The 18,580-nt window shown below is 41.4% G+C and overlaps 1 protein-coding gene across 2 annotated transcripts; it reads left to right on the plus strand.

The window, feature by feature from the left end:
* Positions 1-2,668: 2,668 nt before the first annotated feature.
* On the plus strand, positions 2,669-15,316 carry LOC139418911 (uncharacterized). Of its 2 annotated transcripts, XM_071168696.1 has the most exons (5): positions 2,669-3,167; positions 3,658-3,788; positions 3,984-4,145; positions 7,471-7,635; positions 13,443-15,316. In XM_071168696.1, the coding sequence occupies exons 1-5, from the start codon at positions 2,912-2,914 to the stop codon at positions 13,611-13,613; spliced, it is 885 nt and encodes a 294-aa protein (XP_071024797.1). In that variant the 5' UTR covers positions 2,669-2,911; the 3' UTR covers positions 13,614-15,316. The 2 variants fall into 2 exon arrangements, with proteins under 2 accessions (XP_071024797.1, XP_071024796.1); XM_071168695.1 differs by lacking the exons at positions 7,471-7,635; positions 13,443-15,316 and having other exon boundaries at positions 2,678-3,167; positions 3,984-7,088.
* Positions 15,317-18,580: the final 3,264 nt, after the last annotated feature.

The raw sequence follows: 18,580 nt of genomic DNA on the forward strand, positions 1-18,580 counted from the left end.
TTTGGTAAGAACAATGCCCCTCTCCCCACCGGTGTGATTACTACCTCTGAGGGTTTAGAGCTTGAGGTAGTCACCTCATACAAGTACTTGGAAGTATGGCTAGATGGTACACTGTCCTTCTCTCAGCATATATCAAAGCTGCAGGCTAAGGTTAAATCTAGACTTAGTTTCCTCTATCGTAATTGCTCCTCTTTCACCCCAGCTGCCAAACTAACCCTGATTCAGATGACCATCCTATCCATGCTAGACTTCGGAGACGTAATTTATAGATTGGCAGGTACATTTTGCCATCAGATTTGCCACCAATGCTCCTTATTGGACACATCACTGTACTCTATACTACTCTGTAAACTGTTCATCTCTGTATACCCATTGCAAGACCTACTGGTTGATGCTTTTTTATAAAACCCTCTTAGGCCTCACTCCCCCCTATCTGAGATACCTACAGCAGCCCTCATCCTCCACATACAACACCCGTTCTGCCAGTCACATTCTATTAAAGGTCCCCAAAGCACACACATCCCTGGGTCGCTTCTCTTTTCAGTTTGCTGCAGCTAGCGACTGGAATGAGCTGCAACAAACACTCAAACTGGACCGTTTTATCTCCATCTCTTCATTCAAAGACTCAATCATGGACACTCTTACTGACAGTTGTGGCTGCTTTTTGTGTGTTGTTGTCTCTAACTTATTGCCCTTTGTGCTTTTGTCTGTGCCCATTAATGTTTGTACCATGTTTTGTGCTGCTATTATGTTGTGCTGCTGCCATGTTCTGTTGCTACCATGCTGTGTTGTTGTCTTATGTCTCTCTTTATGTAGTGTGTGGAGTCTCTCTTGTCGTGATGTGTGTTGTGTACTATATTTATTTTTAATCCCATTCCCATCACCGCAGGAGGCCTTTTGATAGGTGTCATTGTAAATAAGAATTTGTTCTTAACTGACTTGCCTAGTTAAATAAAGGTTAAATAAAAATAATAATAAACACGGAGGTATTTATTAAGGAGTATTGGAGGATTTGGCTATACTGACAAATCTATGGATATCATAATTGCATCTTTCATACAGGTAGGCCCACCTAAGAAATGGGCACCAACAAAGCCTTCTTGTAGTTGGTGAAATCGAATCAAAATGAAGATAATTGTTGAAATGAATTACTTTCAGCACCAATGGTTGTCCACTTCTTTTTCATGATGCCTTAGCCATTCCAAAGCTGTCTGTCTGCCCCTGTGCCATTTTAGTTGACTTTCTCCTGCACTCTCTCCTGGTTAATAAGTTAATGATTTAAAAGTGTCTTTCTCATGACATTGTAATACATTTGATATCCATGCTATTGTATAGGCTACAGAAAAACCACATAGGCTACTACTCTTTCAACCGTAGGCTACATCATTTATGTTCAATTCATTTGATGGGGCGTTGGTGGAGAGGCGTGCTGGGCATTGACAAGCTAAATAATATTTTGCACCCCTGCCTTTGGCAAAGTGGGCACTGCTTATCATGGGGCGGCATCAGCGCTCACCTAAATAGTTCGCATGCCACTGGTTGAGAGAAGTTATCACTGTTTTGGGGCGGAATAATGTGAGGTGTTATGTGTTGTTGGAGTTGCGTCTTGGTCAGTTTAGCACTGAAAATGCGGCCTTTAAACTGCCGCTCTAGGCAGCTGCCTAATGAGCGGGCCGGTGTTGTGCCGAAAATCTCCCAATGACAGAATCCCCCCCACCCCACACTCAATAATTCATTGCTGCGACTTGCTTGCTAGTTGAAATTTCTGCTATTCACTCCGTTGTCAGTTTAGCCTACATTTCACTGATCTTAGTAGCAGAAAGCAATTTTTACTTGTGTCCTTCAAGGCAGCTATCAATGATCATGTCAGGCTGCGTTTAATTAATTTATTTTATTTTTATGGCGGTTTACTCGCGGGGGAGGCACTAGTAATGTCTGCAGTTTTCAGTTTGGCTATTTGTTTCAAGTGTATTCTTCTATGAATAAATCTCTGCCAAAATTCGTCATCTCTCCCATGTTTTATTCGACTAGTAGTTGTTCTGAAATGTTTATTGCTTGCCTACATTTTACTCCTTCCTCTATGTTGAATATAACACACATACATCAATTATTAATTTCCGCTGCCTATCCTGGTGTGGAGTTTGTTCTATAGAAAGTATATGACTCTGATGTGTGCCACGGAAAGTATTTTACTCTAGTGACAAAATTAAGGAAATTAGAATAGGAACTTAGCTATGTGTGTGGAAAAAATGTAATCACGGGTAAGACATTTAACTCGTTTTTGGATAGTCCGTTTGTAACTCCACACATTACTTGTAGCTTTATAGTGTGTTGTTGGTCTTGGCTAGTTTAATGTTAAGGTTGGTAACTAGCTAGCACTCCCGTGGCTAACGTTAGCGCCTTCATGAAAAGGGGCTTGAGTGAAGAACAATATTACGTTTTTTTAAATAGTGAGAATGCTTGGGAGCTGGCAATGTAATCTTTAGACATGTTGTAGTTTTCTTAAATTTAGTTTTGTAATGGACTAAAACAAGCAGACAACAAAATTCCGTATGAAAAATGTTAAGTTTTTGCTGTGAGACATTTAGGTAACCAAGGTAACCACAGGTTGTTTTCACCATAGGCGGGCGGTGCCCACAACGTTCCATTTAAAACCGACTGGCACTATACCAGAGAAGAAGAAGTAAACGGAAGTGAACAGTGACCATGAACAATTTACACGTTAGAGGTTTTATTGTTGTTATGAATACGTTTATTAACATCATGGAACCCAAAATATCACTAATTTAACTACACAGCATCACATACGTACCCCATCTAGTGTTTAATTTGCGTTGAAGACAGGACTTGGTTGATGGATGCTATCTATGTAACGCTAACTAGTTGCTAAGTAACGTTACGCTAGCTAACAATGGCTAACTGTATGGTTTTTCACACACAAATAGCATCCATCATGGAGGTGCTAGCGAACGCTGCTGTGGTAGAGATCTGCAAACTCGTAGATGACGACTATGCAGTGTTTCGTTTGGAAATGACTCAAAGCCAGAAAGAAAACAGGTCATTGCAAAGGAAACTACAACTACTGGAACTGAAGGTGGCACGGGAGCGCGCCGTTGCTAGTCCCAGTAGTGTCAAGATCCTTGACCGACACAGAAGAATGGCAAGAGGTACATTTTGCAGAAGGCCGAAGCTGAGCAGCCTGTCGCGGTTCATATAGCTCAGTGACTGTCGCTGTTAATATATAGCTCATTGACTGTCGCAGTTCATAAATAGCTCATTGACTGTCGCTGTTCATATATAGCTCATTGACTGTTGCAGTTCATAAATAGCTCAGTGACTGTCGCCCCATTCCGCTCTGTGTTCAGATGTATTATCCAGAATTGGGTCTTGGTCAGTTGTTGGATGGTGTGAAATAATTCCCCTGATTAGTAAACTATCTTGTGCAAAGACATAATATCATATTCTAAACAGATTCTTGATTTACTGCGTTTTCTATTTACTCAATGAAAACAATGTTATGCATGGAATATAATACACCGATCAATAAATATTATATCAATAAGGGATACCTTACATCCTTGCCAATTGTAGACAGCTTCAATAGTGTACGATATACTGCTAACCTAACCACCTCTTTTCCCCCAATCATTCTCTCAGGTGAAAGACATCTCACTGGAGGCCACAAGAGCTTAATGAAGCCAGCGGGACACAATACATGCAGAGATGACCAACCAATCACTGTTGATGAGGGGAGTGGAACCTCAACCCAGCATGTTATCGTGATAGAGGTTAGTGTAATAGTGTTACATTAAATTACAGTGCATCATATGTGACCAGTTTATTCCAGAAAGGCTCCCCTCATCTATTCACTTGCTTACATGTACATCCTCATTTATCTGCCATAGGGGAGCTTGTGAGACTTACGACATTGTTATCCAACTTAACTCATGTACCGTTTTTAACCTCCAATCTTCTGGTGTCAGTCTACAGAGGCTGCAGGTCCTGGGGTCAAGCAGGAGAGGTCTGAAGGAAAGCAGGACCCATGGCACAGTAGAGACATCCAGAATGGAGTGGCTGGAGCGCCCCCTGTAGCCACAGAAAACCCCACCACTACGCAGCCCAGGACCCAACACAGCATCACGGAGGTCAGTGGAATGCCGAGCGACGTCCTCAAGTCAGAGACAGAAACCGAGACTTTAACTGTAACACAAATGCAATTACACAGAGGATCTGACCACAGATCAGACCCAGAGAGACTGGGCCTGGGGAGACTGGGCTGTCCTCCTGACTCAGAGTATTTACCTGTATTTCACCAGAGCCAGAGGACTGTTCATTCCCATGGTGATGGTGACTCGTTAGACACTGGAGGTGATGGTCCGTCTTGTTCTTACGCTACAGAGATGGACCCTAGCAACATGCCCTTGGATTTAGAGAGACAGACTAATCTGTCTAGAGGGGACTGGAACCGGTACAGTAGTAGTGTATACTCTGAAGGTTGCCTAGATGAGAAAGGGGAGGTTATAGTGGTAGATGAAGTGACTGTGAAAGTGGAGGGCGACGTTCCTCCCACATGGAATGCAGATAGTCACCTAGGAGATGGACTCACACAGGAGAGAGATTTCTTAGATTACAGGGAAAGCTTAGAGACAAGTCCAAATGTCGCTACCCACTCCCCTTTACATACGTTCAGGGATTGCAACCCAGTGTCCAGATCGATGGGGCCTACTGATCCACACCGCCTCGTCCTTTTCGATAAGGGATTGAACTCAAATTACAGAGCTAGAGACCAGGCTCGGGGTGGGGGAGCAGCATCAGGCAAAAGTAAAGAGAAACGTTTCCTCTGCATGTTCTGTAACAAAGGCTTCAGCTGCCCCCAGAAGGTGGAGATTCACCAGCGGGTCCACACAGGGGTGAAACCCTTCAGCTGTACCCAGTGCCCCATGGCCTTCGCTCAAGCTGGTGACCTGAAGAGGCACCAGAGGGTCCACACGGGGGAGAAACCCTTCAGCTGTACCCAGTGTCACATGGCCTTTGCTCAGGCTGGTCACCTGAAGAGACACCAGAGGGTCCACACAGGGGAGAAATAATACAGCTGACCCCGTTGTCAGAAGAGATTCTTACGCCAGCTGAAGATGCACCTGAAGGTCCACATGGGAGAAAGGCCATTCGCCTGTACTCACTGCGGGGAGAGGTTCTCCAGGAGGAGCTACCTCAGGATACACCAGCAGAAAAAACATTCCACTCTATAACATAGAAAGCAACCATTCCACTCAATAGCTTCTGACGGTTGTATCAAACCCTGCATTAAAGACAAAGATGAACTGTCATTGTTGTCATCACGAAAAATATCCACAGACGCATTTGGTATTACGAGAGTTACAGATTTCAGTGTAGAATATTGCATCCAGACATTGTGTGATATATAAGGCATATATAGGGCTGGGAGATTCAAATTCATGTTTTAATGCAATGTTTCAAATGCATGTATCGCAAAAATTTATTTTTTATTTTTAGATATTTTGTGCGTTCTACAGTGCCTTCAGAAAGTATTCAATCCCATTAACTTATTCCATATTTTGTTACAGCCTGAATTAAAATAATAAATCTCGACCATCTACACAACACCCCATAATGAAAAAGTGAAAACATGTTTTTAGAAATTTTTGCAAATACAGATATCAAATTTACAACATTACTTGTTAAGCACATTTTTACTCCTGAGCTTATTTAGGCTTGCCATAACAAAGAGGTTGAATGCTTATTGACTCAAGACATTTCAGCTATTCATTTTTAATACATTTGTAAACATTTCTAAAAACAATTTCACTTTGACATTATGGGGTATTGTGTGTAGGCCAGTGACACACAGTCTTAACGTTCAGGCTGTAACACAACAAAATGTGGAAAAAGTCAAGCGGTGTGAAGGCACTGTCTTTTTAGTCTCGTGTCCTTCGCTCCTTCTGGCTGTGTGCACTGTGCACCTTCCCACTCCTACACAGACACCAAGCCCCTCCGATGCCACTCACAACAACGATGATAGATAACTTAACCTTTCTGACTACCCATTTTTTTCTCTCAAAATTGTAGACAGAGCAGATCCTACTAAAATGAGAGTATCAATGAACATGATTGTGGAAAATTCAGTTCTGTCGTGTGCTCGGCATTGTGTTCCTACCGCTAGCAGTATTTTAGCCACAGTGTGTTTTATAAATGTGCAATGAGCATTAAAAAAGGAATTGGCAATTTGTTCTCATTCTGAGAAATAAGCATCTTCTTATGCAGGTAACCCACTTGATTTCAACATCTAATCAAAGTGAACAGGCTGTTGTTCAAACAGTTGGAGATGGACAGGAGGGTGCCATCACAACAGTTCAACCTTGGTAGCAAGCAAATAGATCCAAGTTAACCAATAAACTTGGATTTGAAGTTGGCTAGACTTTAAATCTAAATATTAGCTGGCTACTCACTAGCACGTGGGCTTGTGCTTGAGAGATTGTTTATGAGACCTGTGTTCATTTTCTATAATGCCTGGTACAAGAGGCTAGTCATTATTGAAATTGCATTTTCATGGACTTGAAAGCTAGATCAGTGATTATTGCAACAACAAAAAAAGCAGTTTAAACTATTTTGATAAAATAATTACATTATTAGTGGGTCTTATAGTTGTGGAAGGCATGTATTTAGCCTACAGTAGGTATAATTTTACAAGCCCGGATTTATTTGACTGTTTGAAATGAATTGTATTTAACTTGAATTGTGCAACAAAGCTTATTTAAAGAGAACTTTAGAAAATTGAGATCAATGAACCAAAAGTTTGAAAGATTCGAGCGGATTTTTAAGCCATATTGCCCAGCCCTAGGCATATATAAGCCTAAAAAGTATGTAATGTAATTGTGTTTGTACTGTGTGTTCACAAATGCCTATTTCATTACTTCCATTCAACTACTTAATTTCTTTCCCAAGACACTTTTAATTAGGAAATGAATGGAGTTTATCATGCAGATTTCTAGTTGAGACGTTTGTATGTGTGGTTTTCATATGGTGTATTTAAAACTTGTGTGTTTTAATAAACACAAAATGGGACTTTTCATGCAGACTTTCATTGAGACTCTCTTTAGTATAAATCACATCTGATCTCACTCTATTCTGCATACACTGACAGCTCTTTATAACCCTTATACACTTACTAAATATACCTACACACTAACATCTACTGTACACGTCAAAATAGTTTAGTCAGGTTTGTCTGTTGGCTACTTTTGACTTATAGCTGACTTATTTTTACCCACAACATATTTATGTCCACCATGATGGTTTTAACAATAATTAAGTAATTCTGTAACTACAGTATAGGACTCAAACGTAGAGGGGATGGGTGAACACTTCATGTTGAAAGTGTGTTTTATCTGTGTGTGCATAACTGAGGGAGTGTATGTCTGTGTAGTAATCTGTATCACCTGTCTCTTCCAGGAGGAGGAGGGTCCAGAGGTGCTGCTGGTGACGGAGGAGGGGTGTGAGGAGAGTCTGGGGAACCCTGAGGGGACCATGGTCATGGAGGACAACCAGACTACACCTCTTCCTGAACCCACAGAGGAACCAGCTGAGCAGCACAGGACCACACACAGTCTCACTGAGGTGAGCCCTCTGTAAACTACTGTCTGCATGTTTATGTCATGGCTCGTATCCACAAAGCCCCTCAGAGCAGGATAGCTAGGATCAGTTTAGCCTTTTAGATTATAATGAATAAAGCTATGTAGACAGAGCGGCACCAGAACATCCAATTGTAATATATTTTGTAGTTGGTTCAAGTTTCCTTAAAACAAAAAGTGGATTTACCTAGTTCGAGGGAGACCAAAGGAACCTCAAGAGTTACTCAAACCCATTCACAGGGTTGGTTATCTCATGTTTTTATACTTTAACAACAAAGTTAGTTAAGGTGGGAGTTTGTGTAGTTGAGCTTTGTAAACAAAAATGAGTCATGAAGTGATCCATGAGACTTTAATGAGGACCAGCCAATTTGATACAGGATGCAGAGGTGTATATTAAAACTGTCACCTGTGATAAAACGAATGGAGCTATAGTAGACAGCATCTGAAGGTTTAAAACTAGTGGCTGCTGCAATCTTGTAAATGGTGGCACCAAAGTCAAGAACTGTCAGGAAAGTTGACTGTGCAATCTGGTTTCTGCTATTTAGGGAAAGGAAATATCTATTTCTAAAAAAGAATCCCACTTTCAATCTTATCTTTTTAACTTCTTGTCACTCCAAACCCGTATCCGGGAGCGTAATCATAGCCTCAAGCTCATTACCATAACGCAACGTAGACAGCATCTGAAGGTTTAAAACTAGTGGCTGCTGCAATCTTTTAAATGGTGGCACCAAAGTCAAGAACTGTCAGGAAAGTTGACTGTGCAATCTGCTTTCTGCTATTTAGGGAAAGGAAAGATCTATTTCTAAAAAAGAATCCCACTTTCAATCTTATCTTTTTAACTAGCTCATCTATAACTTTCTTTAAACGTTCAATCTCTGTCAATCAAAATGCCCAGATATTTATAGGCGGGAACCCAATGAAATGTAGTCCATCTGAAAAATTGTGAGAATTAGAGAACATGTATTTAGTCTTGCCCACAATTAATTACACATTTTAAATCAACCAGGTCTCTCTGTAAGCATCAAGGTCAGATTGCAGCTCTAACAGCCTGCTCAACAGTTGTGGCAATGGCACACCCCTGAGTGCTTGCAGAGTGACGTCATCAGTGTGCAACGCATGCGGAACGAGAGAGCGCTAATTTTTATTTTTTAAAGTTTGTGCTAAAGTTTAACTTTTGACTTTTTTTTACTAGCCTACCTCTTTAATTTGGATCTTGCGACGTGCTGGGGGCCGCTACTATCTGTCCCGGGACACTGCCAAACCCTCAAGTCTGAAGAGCTGCTGCTTGGCGACGCAGCTAACCTAGCTGCTAGCTACCAAGCTAGCCAGGTTTCTTTGACAGGAACACAGCCTGCAACGCAGTTAGCCCCTGTGGCTGGGACCTCGGATAGTCCTGGACTTGTGGCTGTTTAAATCTCTGCTGTTTCCATCGGCCATGCGAGCTGTGCTGGCTGGAATTGTGTGGAGTAAGTTAACAGCGTTAGCCTACGTTGCTACTATTATGTCGCCCAAAGTCAAAGACGGTTGTAAACAGTGTAAATCAACAAAAATGTCTACAAGCAATTGTTACAGCAACAGAAAAATGGCTTCAAGAGATTTGTCCTAATACTGGTGGACTCCACTAACAGAAGAATGAGCGATCTGACCAGGGAGAGGTGAATGTTATGGAAGAGATTCTCAGCAAGATAATAACAGACTGTAAGTCCACTCGAGATGACATCAAAAGTGTTTGTGAATCACTATTACAGATGACTGGGAAACCGACTATCTAGAGGGACAATCCAGGAGGAATAACATTGTTGTGGCTGGCATACCAGAGTGTACACAAAGTGAGAAAATGATCACTGAAAATCTGCAGATGGATCAAAAGAAGATTGATGTGGAGCCACGCCCACAGTTCTGGAAAACCTGTAACCAGCCTAGGTGACAGACCCAGGTTGATAGTGGTCAAGTTCCTAAGGTTCAAGGACAAGATGGCTGTTCTGGAGAGAGCCAGGAACTTGAGAGGAACCAACATCTTCCTCAATGAGGACTGTGCGCCAGAGGCAGAAATAACTTATCCCAGCTATGAAAGCTGCAAGATAGCGTGGGGACATTGCTTACATCTGCTACGAGAAGCTCATTGTCCACAGTGAGAGCCAAGCTTCCGGGTCAGTAGCTTCAGCCCCACATCACACACACACGCCCACACCAACTGTCACTCACAAGTGCCTGATTGACTGACTCTTAGTTAAACAATGTTATTATTTTTCTCTCCATATTATGTCCATCTCAGCTAAGCTACCCAGGAAAGGGCTAAGGATAGCCCATATTAATTACAGTGCCTCCAGACAGTATTAATACCTATTGACCTATTCCACATTTTGTTGTTACACCCTGAATTCAAAATGGATTAAATATTTTTTTTTCTCACCCATGTACACACACTCTCCCATAATGACAAAAAGAAAACATGTTTTTAGACATTTTTTGCAAATGTATTGAAGATGAAATACGGAAATAACTCATTTACAGAACTATTCACACCCCTGAGTCAATACTTTGTAGAAGCACTTTTGGCAGAGATTATAGCTGTGCGTCTTTCTGGATAAGTCTCTAAGAGTATTTATTTAGTGCTTTGTTTCAAACAGGATGCATGTTTTGGAATATTTTTTATTCTGTACATGCTTCTTTCTTTTCACTCTGTCATTTAAGTTAGTATTGTGGAGTAACTACAATGTTGTTTTAAAGTCACCATTGGCCTCGTGGTTACATACCTGAGTCGTTTCCTTCTTCTCCGGCAACTGAGTTAGGAAGAACATATGTATCTTGTAGTGACTGGGTGTATTGATACACCGTCTAAAGTGTAATTAATAACTTCCCCATGCTCAAAGGGATATTCAATGTTTGCTTTTTTTAAATTTATACCCATCTATCAACAGGTTCTTTGTGAGGCATTGGAATATCTCCCTGGTCTTTGTGGTTGAATTTGTTTGAAATTCACTGCTTGACTGAGGGACCTTACAGATGTATGTGTGGGGTACAGAGATGACACAGTCATTAAAAAAATCATGTGAAACACTATTATTGCACACAGTGTCTTGTATAAGCAGTTCCAATAATGTCCACTTCACTTTCATGGGCATATCACATCAGCCAGCCTCCTCCCCTACCAGCCCTCACTCACCTGCTTCTCTCTGTCCGCTCTTCCTGTGCGTCTGTTCCTCTGTATGTACAGTGTATTCCTTCCTCCCATTCCTCCAGCTAAATCACAGGTAGGCCTTTGCAAATATGAGCAAATCAGCCATTCTATGCAGTAGTCTATTATACACTGTGAGGTTAAGTTCAATGTGTTGTATTGAATTATGAATTTCAGTGACATGTTTTGAGATACTTTTGAAAAATGTGAACCGATGCACAGGATGCTAAGCAACTGATTTTTTTTCCTTCCCCACCATGGTATTGCGATACTTGGCCTGGTAATGTATCGTTTGTAAAATGTTGGTATAGTGACAACACTAGTTAAAATAAATTATGCAAAAAAGGTGGGAAAAAAAGTCAGGCTCCTCAGATGATTGGTTGACATACTGTAAATGTAGATATATATATATTTTTTTACACAACTTAACAAAAAATGAAATTGTTACCAAACCTAGATAAATTACATGAAACGCAATGGGAAAAAACTTGAGTACCTTAAATGATATCAAGAGCAGAAATCCCAAATTCTTCTCCATCGTTCATTTTGATGGGTAATTTATAACAAAACCTTTCGATATTGCCAATCATTTCAATGACTAATCAGGGCATACAAACTACAATCTGTCTCCTTAATTAGCCTAGTGTGCATGTGGGCCCAGATGGTGCACATGCGCACTAGGCCCGAGCTCGTTATCCCTGGCTAAACCGTTCTTATACCTCAGTGGGCTAGATTAGCTGGCTAGCTGAACTATGCCAAACTTCATAAATACTACACCCTCAACTTCAAAACTCCTTTGCTAGTGATACAATCGTGTAACTAAGAAATTAGCTGGGGTTAAAACTTAAATGATGTATTGTTTTGTTGAATAGTGTGGTGTTTTATTTCTGTATTATCAAATTAGGAGAGACAAACTTATCCCACAAGTCAGTTATACTTAAACTACATCTTTAATATTAAGAGCTTTGCAATAGCAATGACTTTCAACGATTCACCATTTTCTAATGATCCGTTGAGAGTGACAAAACAGCACGATGGTAAAGGATTGCTCATTGCTACTTAACGTGGATGCAAGTTCAGTTTTGAGATCAACCGGCATCATCATCATCAGCTGGACGTTTCTGACTGGTCTTGGAACTGTGACAACGGCAGCCTCCCCCCGCTCGGCTCGATGGGATATGTATTGATTTTGCCAACACAGCCAGATATTAACAGTCCTGCACTCAAACATTTTTCAACTGACTATTGCATTTCTTGATTAAATCTGACTATATTGGTATAACGAGTAATCCAGGAATGTCACAAGTTAATTGACACACGAAAACTTGCGGAAATAGCAACTCTACAGATCGCTATGACTACAATGAATGGCTAAATTACTTCCAGACACACTTATGGTCAAGTCATAATGACAGAGTTGTTGTGAAGATGGGGAGGGGTATGTCTTGTGTTTTTGACACAAATCAACTGTACTGTAAAATCAACTGTTAAGGTTCTGATTACTGTCTGGTAATATGGTCAAGTGCAGCAAAGAAAGACCTAGCAAAGCTGCAGCTGGCGCAAAACAGAGCAGCACACCTCGCCCTTAACTGCACGTACAGAACTAACGTCAACAACATGCATGCCAGTCTTTCATGGTTGAGGGTTTTATTTTTTTAAATGTTATTTAACTAGATAAGTCAGTTAAGAACAAATTCTTATTTACAATGACGGCCAAACCCTCCCAACCCGGATGACAATGGGCCAATTGTGCGCCGTCCCTCCCGATCACGGCCGGTTGTGATACAGCCCGGGATCGGACCAGTGACGCCTCTAGCACTGAGATGCAATGCCTTAGACCGCTGCGCCACTCGGGAGCCCTAAAGGGTTGACAAGAGAGAATATTACTGTTATGAAAATTCCAGATTGCATAATCAAATAACATTCAGCTCACACACCCATACATACCCCACAAGGCATGCCACCACAGGTCTCTTCAGTCCATGTGCAAAACGAATTCACTGCAATCCACAGTATTATACTGAGCCATGATCGCATGGTACTCCCACCTCCAATTACTCAAGCATCTCATTAACCGGCGTGGACAGTGGCGACCCACATAGACACACACCATTTTTTTGTTGTATTGTTTGTATATCGAATTTTACATTTGTGTGACTGTCCTTGTCTATCACTGTATAAGTGTTTTGTTACTTGTCTTCCTTTGTGTTTTTTGTGGACCCCAGGAAGAGTAGCTGCTGCTTCTGCAAAAACTGATGGGGATCCAAATACATAAGTTTCGTCTGCATACATGCCTTTCAATGATACACCCAACCCAAATAGTGCCAACTAAAGCCAACCTTTACTATTGCAGTCAGTAGACATGGAGGATGGGAAGCCTGATCTGCTGATAGTCAAACAGGAGACAATAGAAGACGGACCAGAGAGCATTGACCTGCTGAGTGGACTAAAGATGGGGGAGAAAGATAAAAGAGAAATACATATAACCTACATACAGTATAATATCTTCAATGGGAATAGTGATGCGCCTGGCTATTATTTTGCCCATAGAACTCCATATGTAGAGTTTCCTTTGCCATATTTTTTAAACTCTACTTTGTAACCTCTTCCTGCAGGTGGTTGGCTGGAGGCTAACAAAGGACACTGGGTGGCCATCTTGGATTCCCAGACCTGTGCAGCCAATGTCCCAGGTGATGACATCAGTGGATGGGACAGCGTCCTCAACTCTGGGCTGGGGAACAACACTGTTAACCACAACCGGAAACGGACAGTCGAACACAAAATAAAATCCGGATTTAGTCTCCATGACAACAGATTGGCTGCGACCAGGACGAAGCATAGATTTGGTCTGCGGGGACGAGGAGGTGTCAGTATGCAGCTGGAGAGAACAGACTCTGCTAGCGATGCTCCGTCCTGCTCCTATAGTTGTGATTCAGAGATACTGATGGCACCTCAGGTTAACCCCCTAACAGGTGATGCCTTCAGCCTGCCTTCTATAGAATCTATCAATTGGATCATGGACCCTGCAACAACACAGACATTCCCTGGCCTTCATCCTCCTCACACTCCTCTAATAAACCAGATCTCAGACAATGCCAGTGCCTCAACGGTAAATGGCTACACAAGCCCATTAACAATTAGAGACCGTAGTGGAGACGGCATCAGTAAAGGTGGCGGCGCCAAAGAGAAGCGCTTCCCGTGTTCATTCTGTGGGAAAGCCTTCAGTTTCCCCCAACAGGTGGCAATCCACCAGAGGATGCACATGGGGGAGAAACCGTTCGGCTGCCACCTGTGCCGGGCCAGTTTCTCCCACTTGTCCAACCTAAAGAGGCACCAGAGGGTCCACACAGGGGAGAAACCCTACAGCTGCCCCAGTGTGAGAATAAGTTCTCCCACCAGCACCAGCTGAAGATGCATCTGAAGTTCCACAAGGGAGAGAGGCTGTTTGCCTGTACGCACTGAAGGAAGAGGTTCTCAGAGAGGAGCTACCTCAGGATACACCAACAGGAAATGCACACGGCCCATGAATAGAGTATAGTGACATGTATTAGTACTCGTTAGTAGTGACATGTATTAGTACTAGTTAGTTTGTAGTTAATTCAGTTGGTTTTGGATGTAGTAGGGAACTGGATGAGGTGAACTGGGGAAAGAATGAGTATGATGAGGCAGAGTAGATGATATGGTGATGGTGTCTGTAAAAATGCTTCACCGATGAAGTGTCAACTTTGTCCTGTTTGATACTGGTGTTTTATAGTGAGATGATGATAGTGCCTTAATTCATGTTTACTTGACATGAAGTAGTGAAAATGTATGTAGTGTGCAATTCCATGGTAACAGAGTGACGCTGATAATCAATCAATCAAATGTATATATTTATAAAGCCCTTTATACATCAGCCGATGTCACAAAGTGCTTATACAGAAACCCAGCCTAAAACACCAAACGGCAAGCAATGCAGATGTTGAAGCACAGTGGCTAGGAAACACTCCCTAGAAAGGCAGGAACCTAGGAAGAAACCAGTGTTGTTCCCTGCTGTACCGAGCCAAATGCTATGCTAGTAGCATGGGGAAATACTTTTTTCCGGACCTCTGAGACTATAACAGAGCATGTGCATTTATACGGAGACTTGATTACACATAGGTGGATTGTATTTATCATCATTAGTCATTTAGGTCAACATTGGATCATTCAGAGATCCTCACTGAACTTCTGGAGAGAGTTTGCTGCACTGAAAGTAAAGGGGCTGAATAATTTTGCACGCCCAATTTTTCAGTTTTTGATTTGTTAAAAAAGTTTGAAATATCCAAAAAATGTCGTTCCACTTCATGATTGTGCCCCACTTATTGTTGATTATTCACAAAAAAATACAGTTTTATATCTTTATGTTTGAAGCCTGAAATGTGGCAAAGGTCGCAAAGTTCAAGGGGGCCGAATACTTTCGCAAGGCACTGTACCTATCACATCCATAAACAGTCAACTTATGAAATCATAACCTCTTATGTCATTCTTAACAGTCGCAACCTCATGCATCTGCAAAAAACCCAGCCTTACTCATGCTTCAGTACTACACAAAATAGTTTAATTATTTATTTACTAGCTAACTAAATATTAACAGGATAAACACACAAGGTGTAGATTATTGACTAGAAACATAATACGATGGAAACAGGTCCCTAGATGACTGATAACAATATGACAGCTTGTTACAGAGATGGGGGCGTGGGACACTTATCATTGTTACATTTTAGAACTATTAATTAATCGTATACTTTGCACACGAACCGCCGCCCGTTTGGAATAAGAAATCATGAATGTATTTACGTGAGTGCCCTTGACCGCCGTTTATCTCTGTTGGAACCAGGATGTGGGTTGGCCTTTCAGCGGCACGCTTGTAAGGCTCTGATAGTCCGAAAGAGTCTGGACCCGTCTCTTCTACTGTTGTTCACTCTGGAACACGGTTCCCATTGGTGATGGTAGGAGAATACAGTGATTTGAGACTCTTAGTAAGGTGGGATGGTTTGAAGAGTAGGATGGTCCCACTTATATTCGCTTTTCTCTATCTGACTTAGGACAGCTAATCAGCCGTACAAGTGACTGTCTGGGATCAGCTTCTCGCCTATACCTCGTGTTGATTATTCAAGGTTCAGGATTCAGACCACATGCACAGCTGCAACCTGGCAATCTTCTGGTCTGAAATGTTAATTCGTAGCCAGTTCTTTTATTCACTCTGGTCGAAACGGATGGTTCCATCAGCCTGACACGCTCCCTGACCTCACTCGGAGCGTGGCTACTTTTTTGTAAAGGATATGATCGCAAGTTCTCTTATGACTCCTAAAATCACATTCATATCTTAAAAATACTTTCCTAATTTTTCATATATGCACAATGTATTGGATGGAAACTTGACAGATAAAGGGGATATACTTTCCAAGTTACAGTATTTCATCCACACCCATTTTTCATTCCTTCCTTTTGTTCATACTGGAGGGGGATAGAGTCCATGTCTCCTGTAATTTACAACAGGGTGCAAACTGTTAACCATCCCAGCAGCTCCCTCCCAAACCAGATGGGATGGCGTATCGCTGCAGAATGCTGTGGTAGCCATGCTGGTTGTGTGTCTTGAATTCTAAATAAATCAGACAGTGTCACTAGAAAAGCACCCCCACACCACCTCCTCCATGCTTCACGATGGGAACCACACATCAGTTCATCTACTCTGATTCTCACAAAGACACAGCGGTTGGAACCAGAAATCTCCGATTTGGTCCATCTCCAATGGACATTTGGTCTAATGTCCATTGCTCGTGTTCCTTGGCCCAAGCAAGTCTCTTCTTATTATTGGTGTCCTTTAGTAGTGGTTTCTTTGCAGTAACTCGGCCATGAAGGCCTGATTCACACATTCTTCTCTGAACAGTTGATGTTGATATGTCTTATTTTAACTCTAAAGCATTTATTTTGGTTGCAATTTCTGAGGCTGGTAACTCTAATGAATGTATCCTCTGCAGCAGAGGTAACTCTGAGTTTCATCATAGCGCTTAAATGGTTTTTGCGACTGCACCCGAAGAAACATTCAAAGTTCTTGAAATGTTCCAGGTTTGACTAACCTTCATGTCTTAAAGTAATGATGGACTGTCGTTTCTCTTTGCTTATTTGAGCTGTTCTTGCCATAATATGGACATGGTATTTTACCAATTAGGGCTATCTTCTGTATACCTCCCCTACCTTGTCACAACACAACTGTTTGGCTCAAACGCAATAAGAAATTCCACAAATTAACAGTTAAGAAGGCACACCTTAAATGAAATGCATTCCAGGTGACTCGTGACTCAGGAAGCTGGTTGAGAGAATGCGACGCTGTCATCAACCTTGGGTAGATACTTTGAAGAATCTCAAATATAAAACATATTTTGATTTGTTTAACACTTTTTTTGCTTACCACATGATTCCATGTGTTATTTCATAGTTTTGATGTCTTCACTATTATTCTACGATGTAGAAAATAGTAAAACTAAAGAAAAACCCTGGAATGAGTAGGTGTGTCCAAACTTTTGACTGGTACTGTATGTTGTTAGTGGCCGGTGACATAGGGTTCAGCCAGTAGTTGGACAGTCGAGGAGGGAGGGCTGGGGGCTAGGGGCAATGGGTTGGTTTCCCTGTGAGGCCTGCTTTTTATTTTACATCAATGAGCTTATCAGTAGAAAAGATAATTACATTTTACAAAAACAATGGTAACACTAGCTATTCTCTCATGGAACTTGAAAGTCTTTAATAGTTCGATCAAACGTTCCAGCTATCCTAGCAACAAAAAAAACATTGATATTGCAATGCTCCAAGAAATACACCTGCACCAAAAATACACGTGTATAATAGAGAACCATTTGTCTGCTTTTTCATCAGCCCCAAACAAAACTAAGGGTGTAATCATATCGTTTCAAAACTCAAAATCACCATCCTTGCTAAAGGAGAAGACCAAGAAGGCAGAATCACTTTCCTTAAATGTATCCATAACGGTAAGAAAATGTCATTTATTAATGTGTATGCTCCAAATTCATATGATCCAAAGTTTTTTTTAATTCTCTGAACAGCAACTTTTTAGAATTAACTTAATTCCAACTGGTTATAGGGACAGACATGAATGCAATACTGGACATGCAGGGAAAATCTAATAAGACCGACTACAATCCACAGGCAACCAAGGTTTTCCAAAATTTATTCTTTGATTACCACCTCATTGATGCCTGGCGAGCTCATAACCATTAGGCAAAATAGTACACCTTCTATTCAAACAGGCAGAAAACATTCTCCTGAATCGATTTTGTACTGTTATCTACTCTTATTTTCTTTAACTTCTTATGGCTGGCGGCGCTATTTTCACATTTGGATGAAAAGCATGCCCAGCGTAAACTGCCTGCTACTCAGGCCCAGAAGGTAAGATATGCATATTATAAGTAGATTTGGATAGAACACTCTGAAGTTTCTAAAACTGTTTGAATGATGTCTGTGAGTATAACAGAACTCATATGGCAGGCAAAAACCTGAGAAAAAATACAACCAGGAAGTAGGAAATCTGAGGTTGGTAGGTTTAAGTCTTTGCCTATCCAAGATAGTGTACATTTGGTCCGATTGCACTTCCTAAGGCTTCCACTAGATGTCAAAAGTCTTTAGGACCTTGTTTCAGGCTTCTACTGTGAAGGGGGAGAGAATACGAGCTGTTTGACTAAGGAGTCTGGCAGAATGCCATGAGCTAAATCAG

The sequence above is a fragment of the Oncorhynchus clarkii genome, chromosome 10 (genome assembly GCF_045791955.1).
Source record: "Oncorhynchus clarkii lewisi isolate Uvic-CL-2024 chromosome 10, UVic_Ocla_1.0, whole genome shotgun sequence".
NCBI classification, from domain to species: Eukaryota; Metazoa; Chordata; class Actinopteri; order Salmoniformes; family Salmonidae; genus Oncorhynchus; species Oncorhynchus clarkii.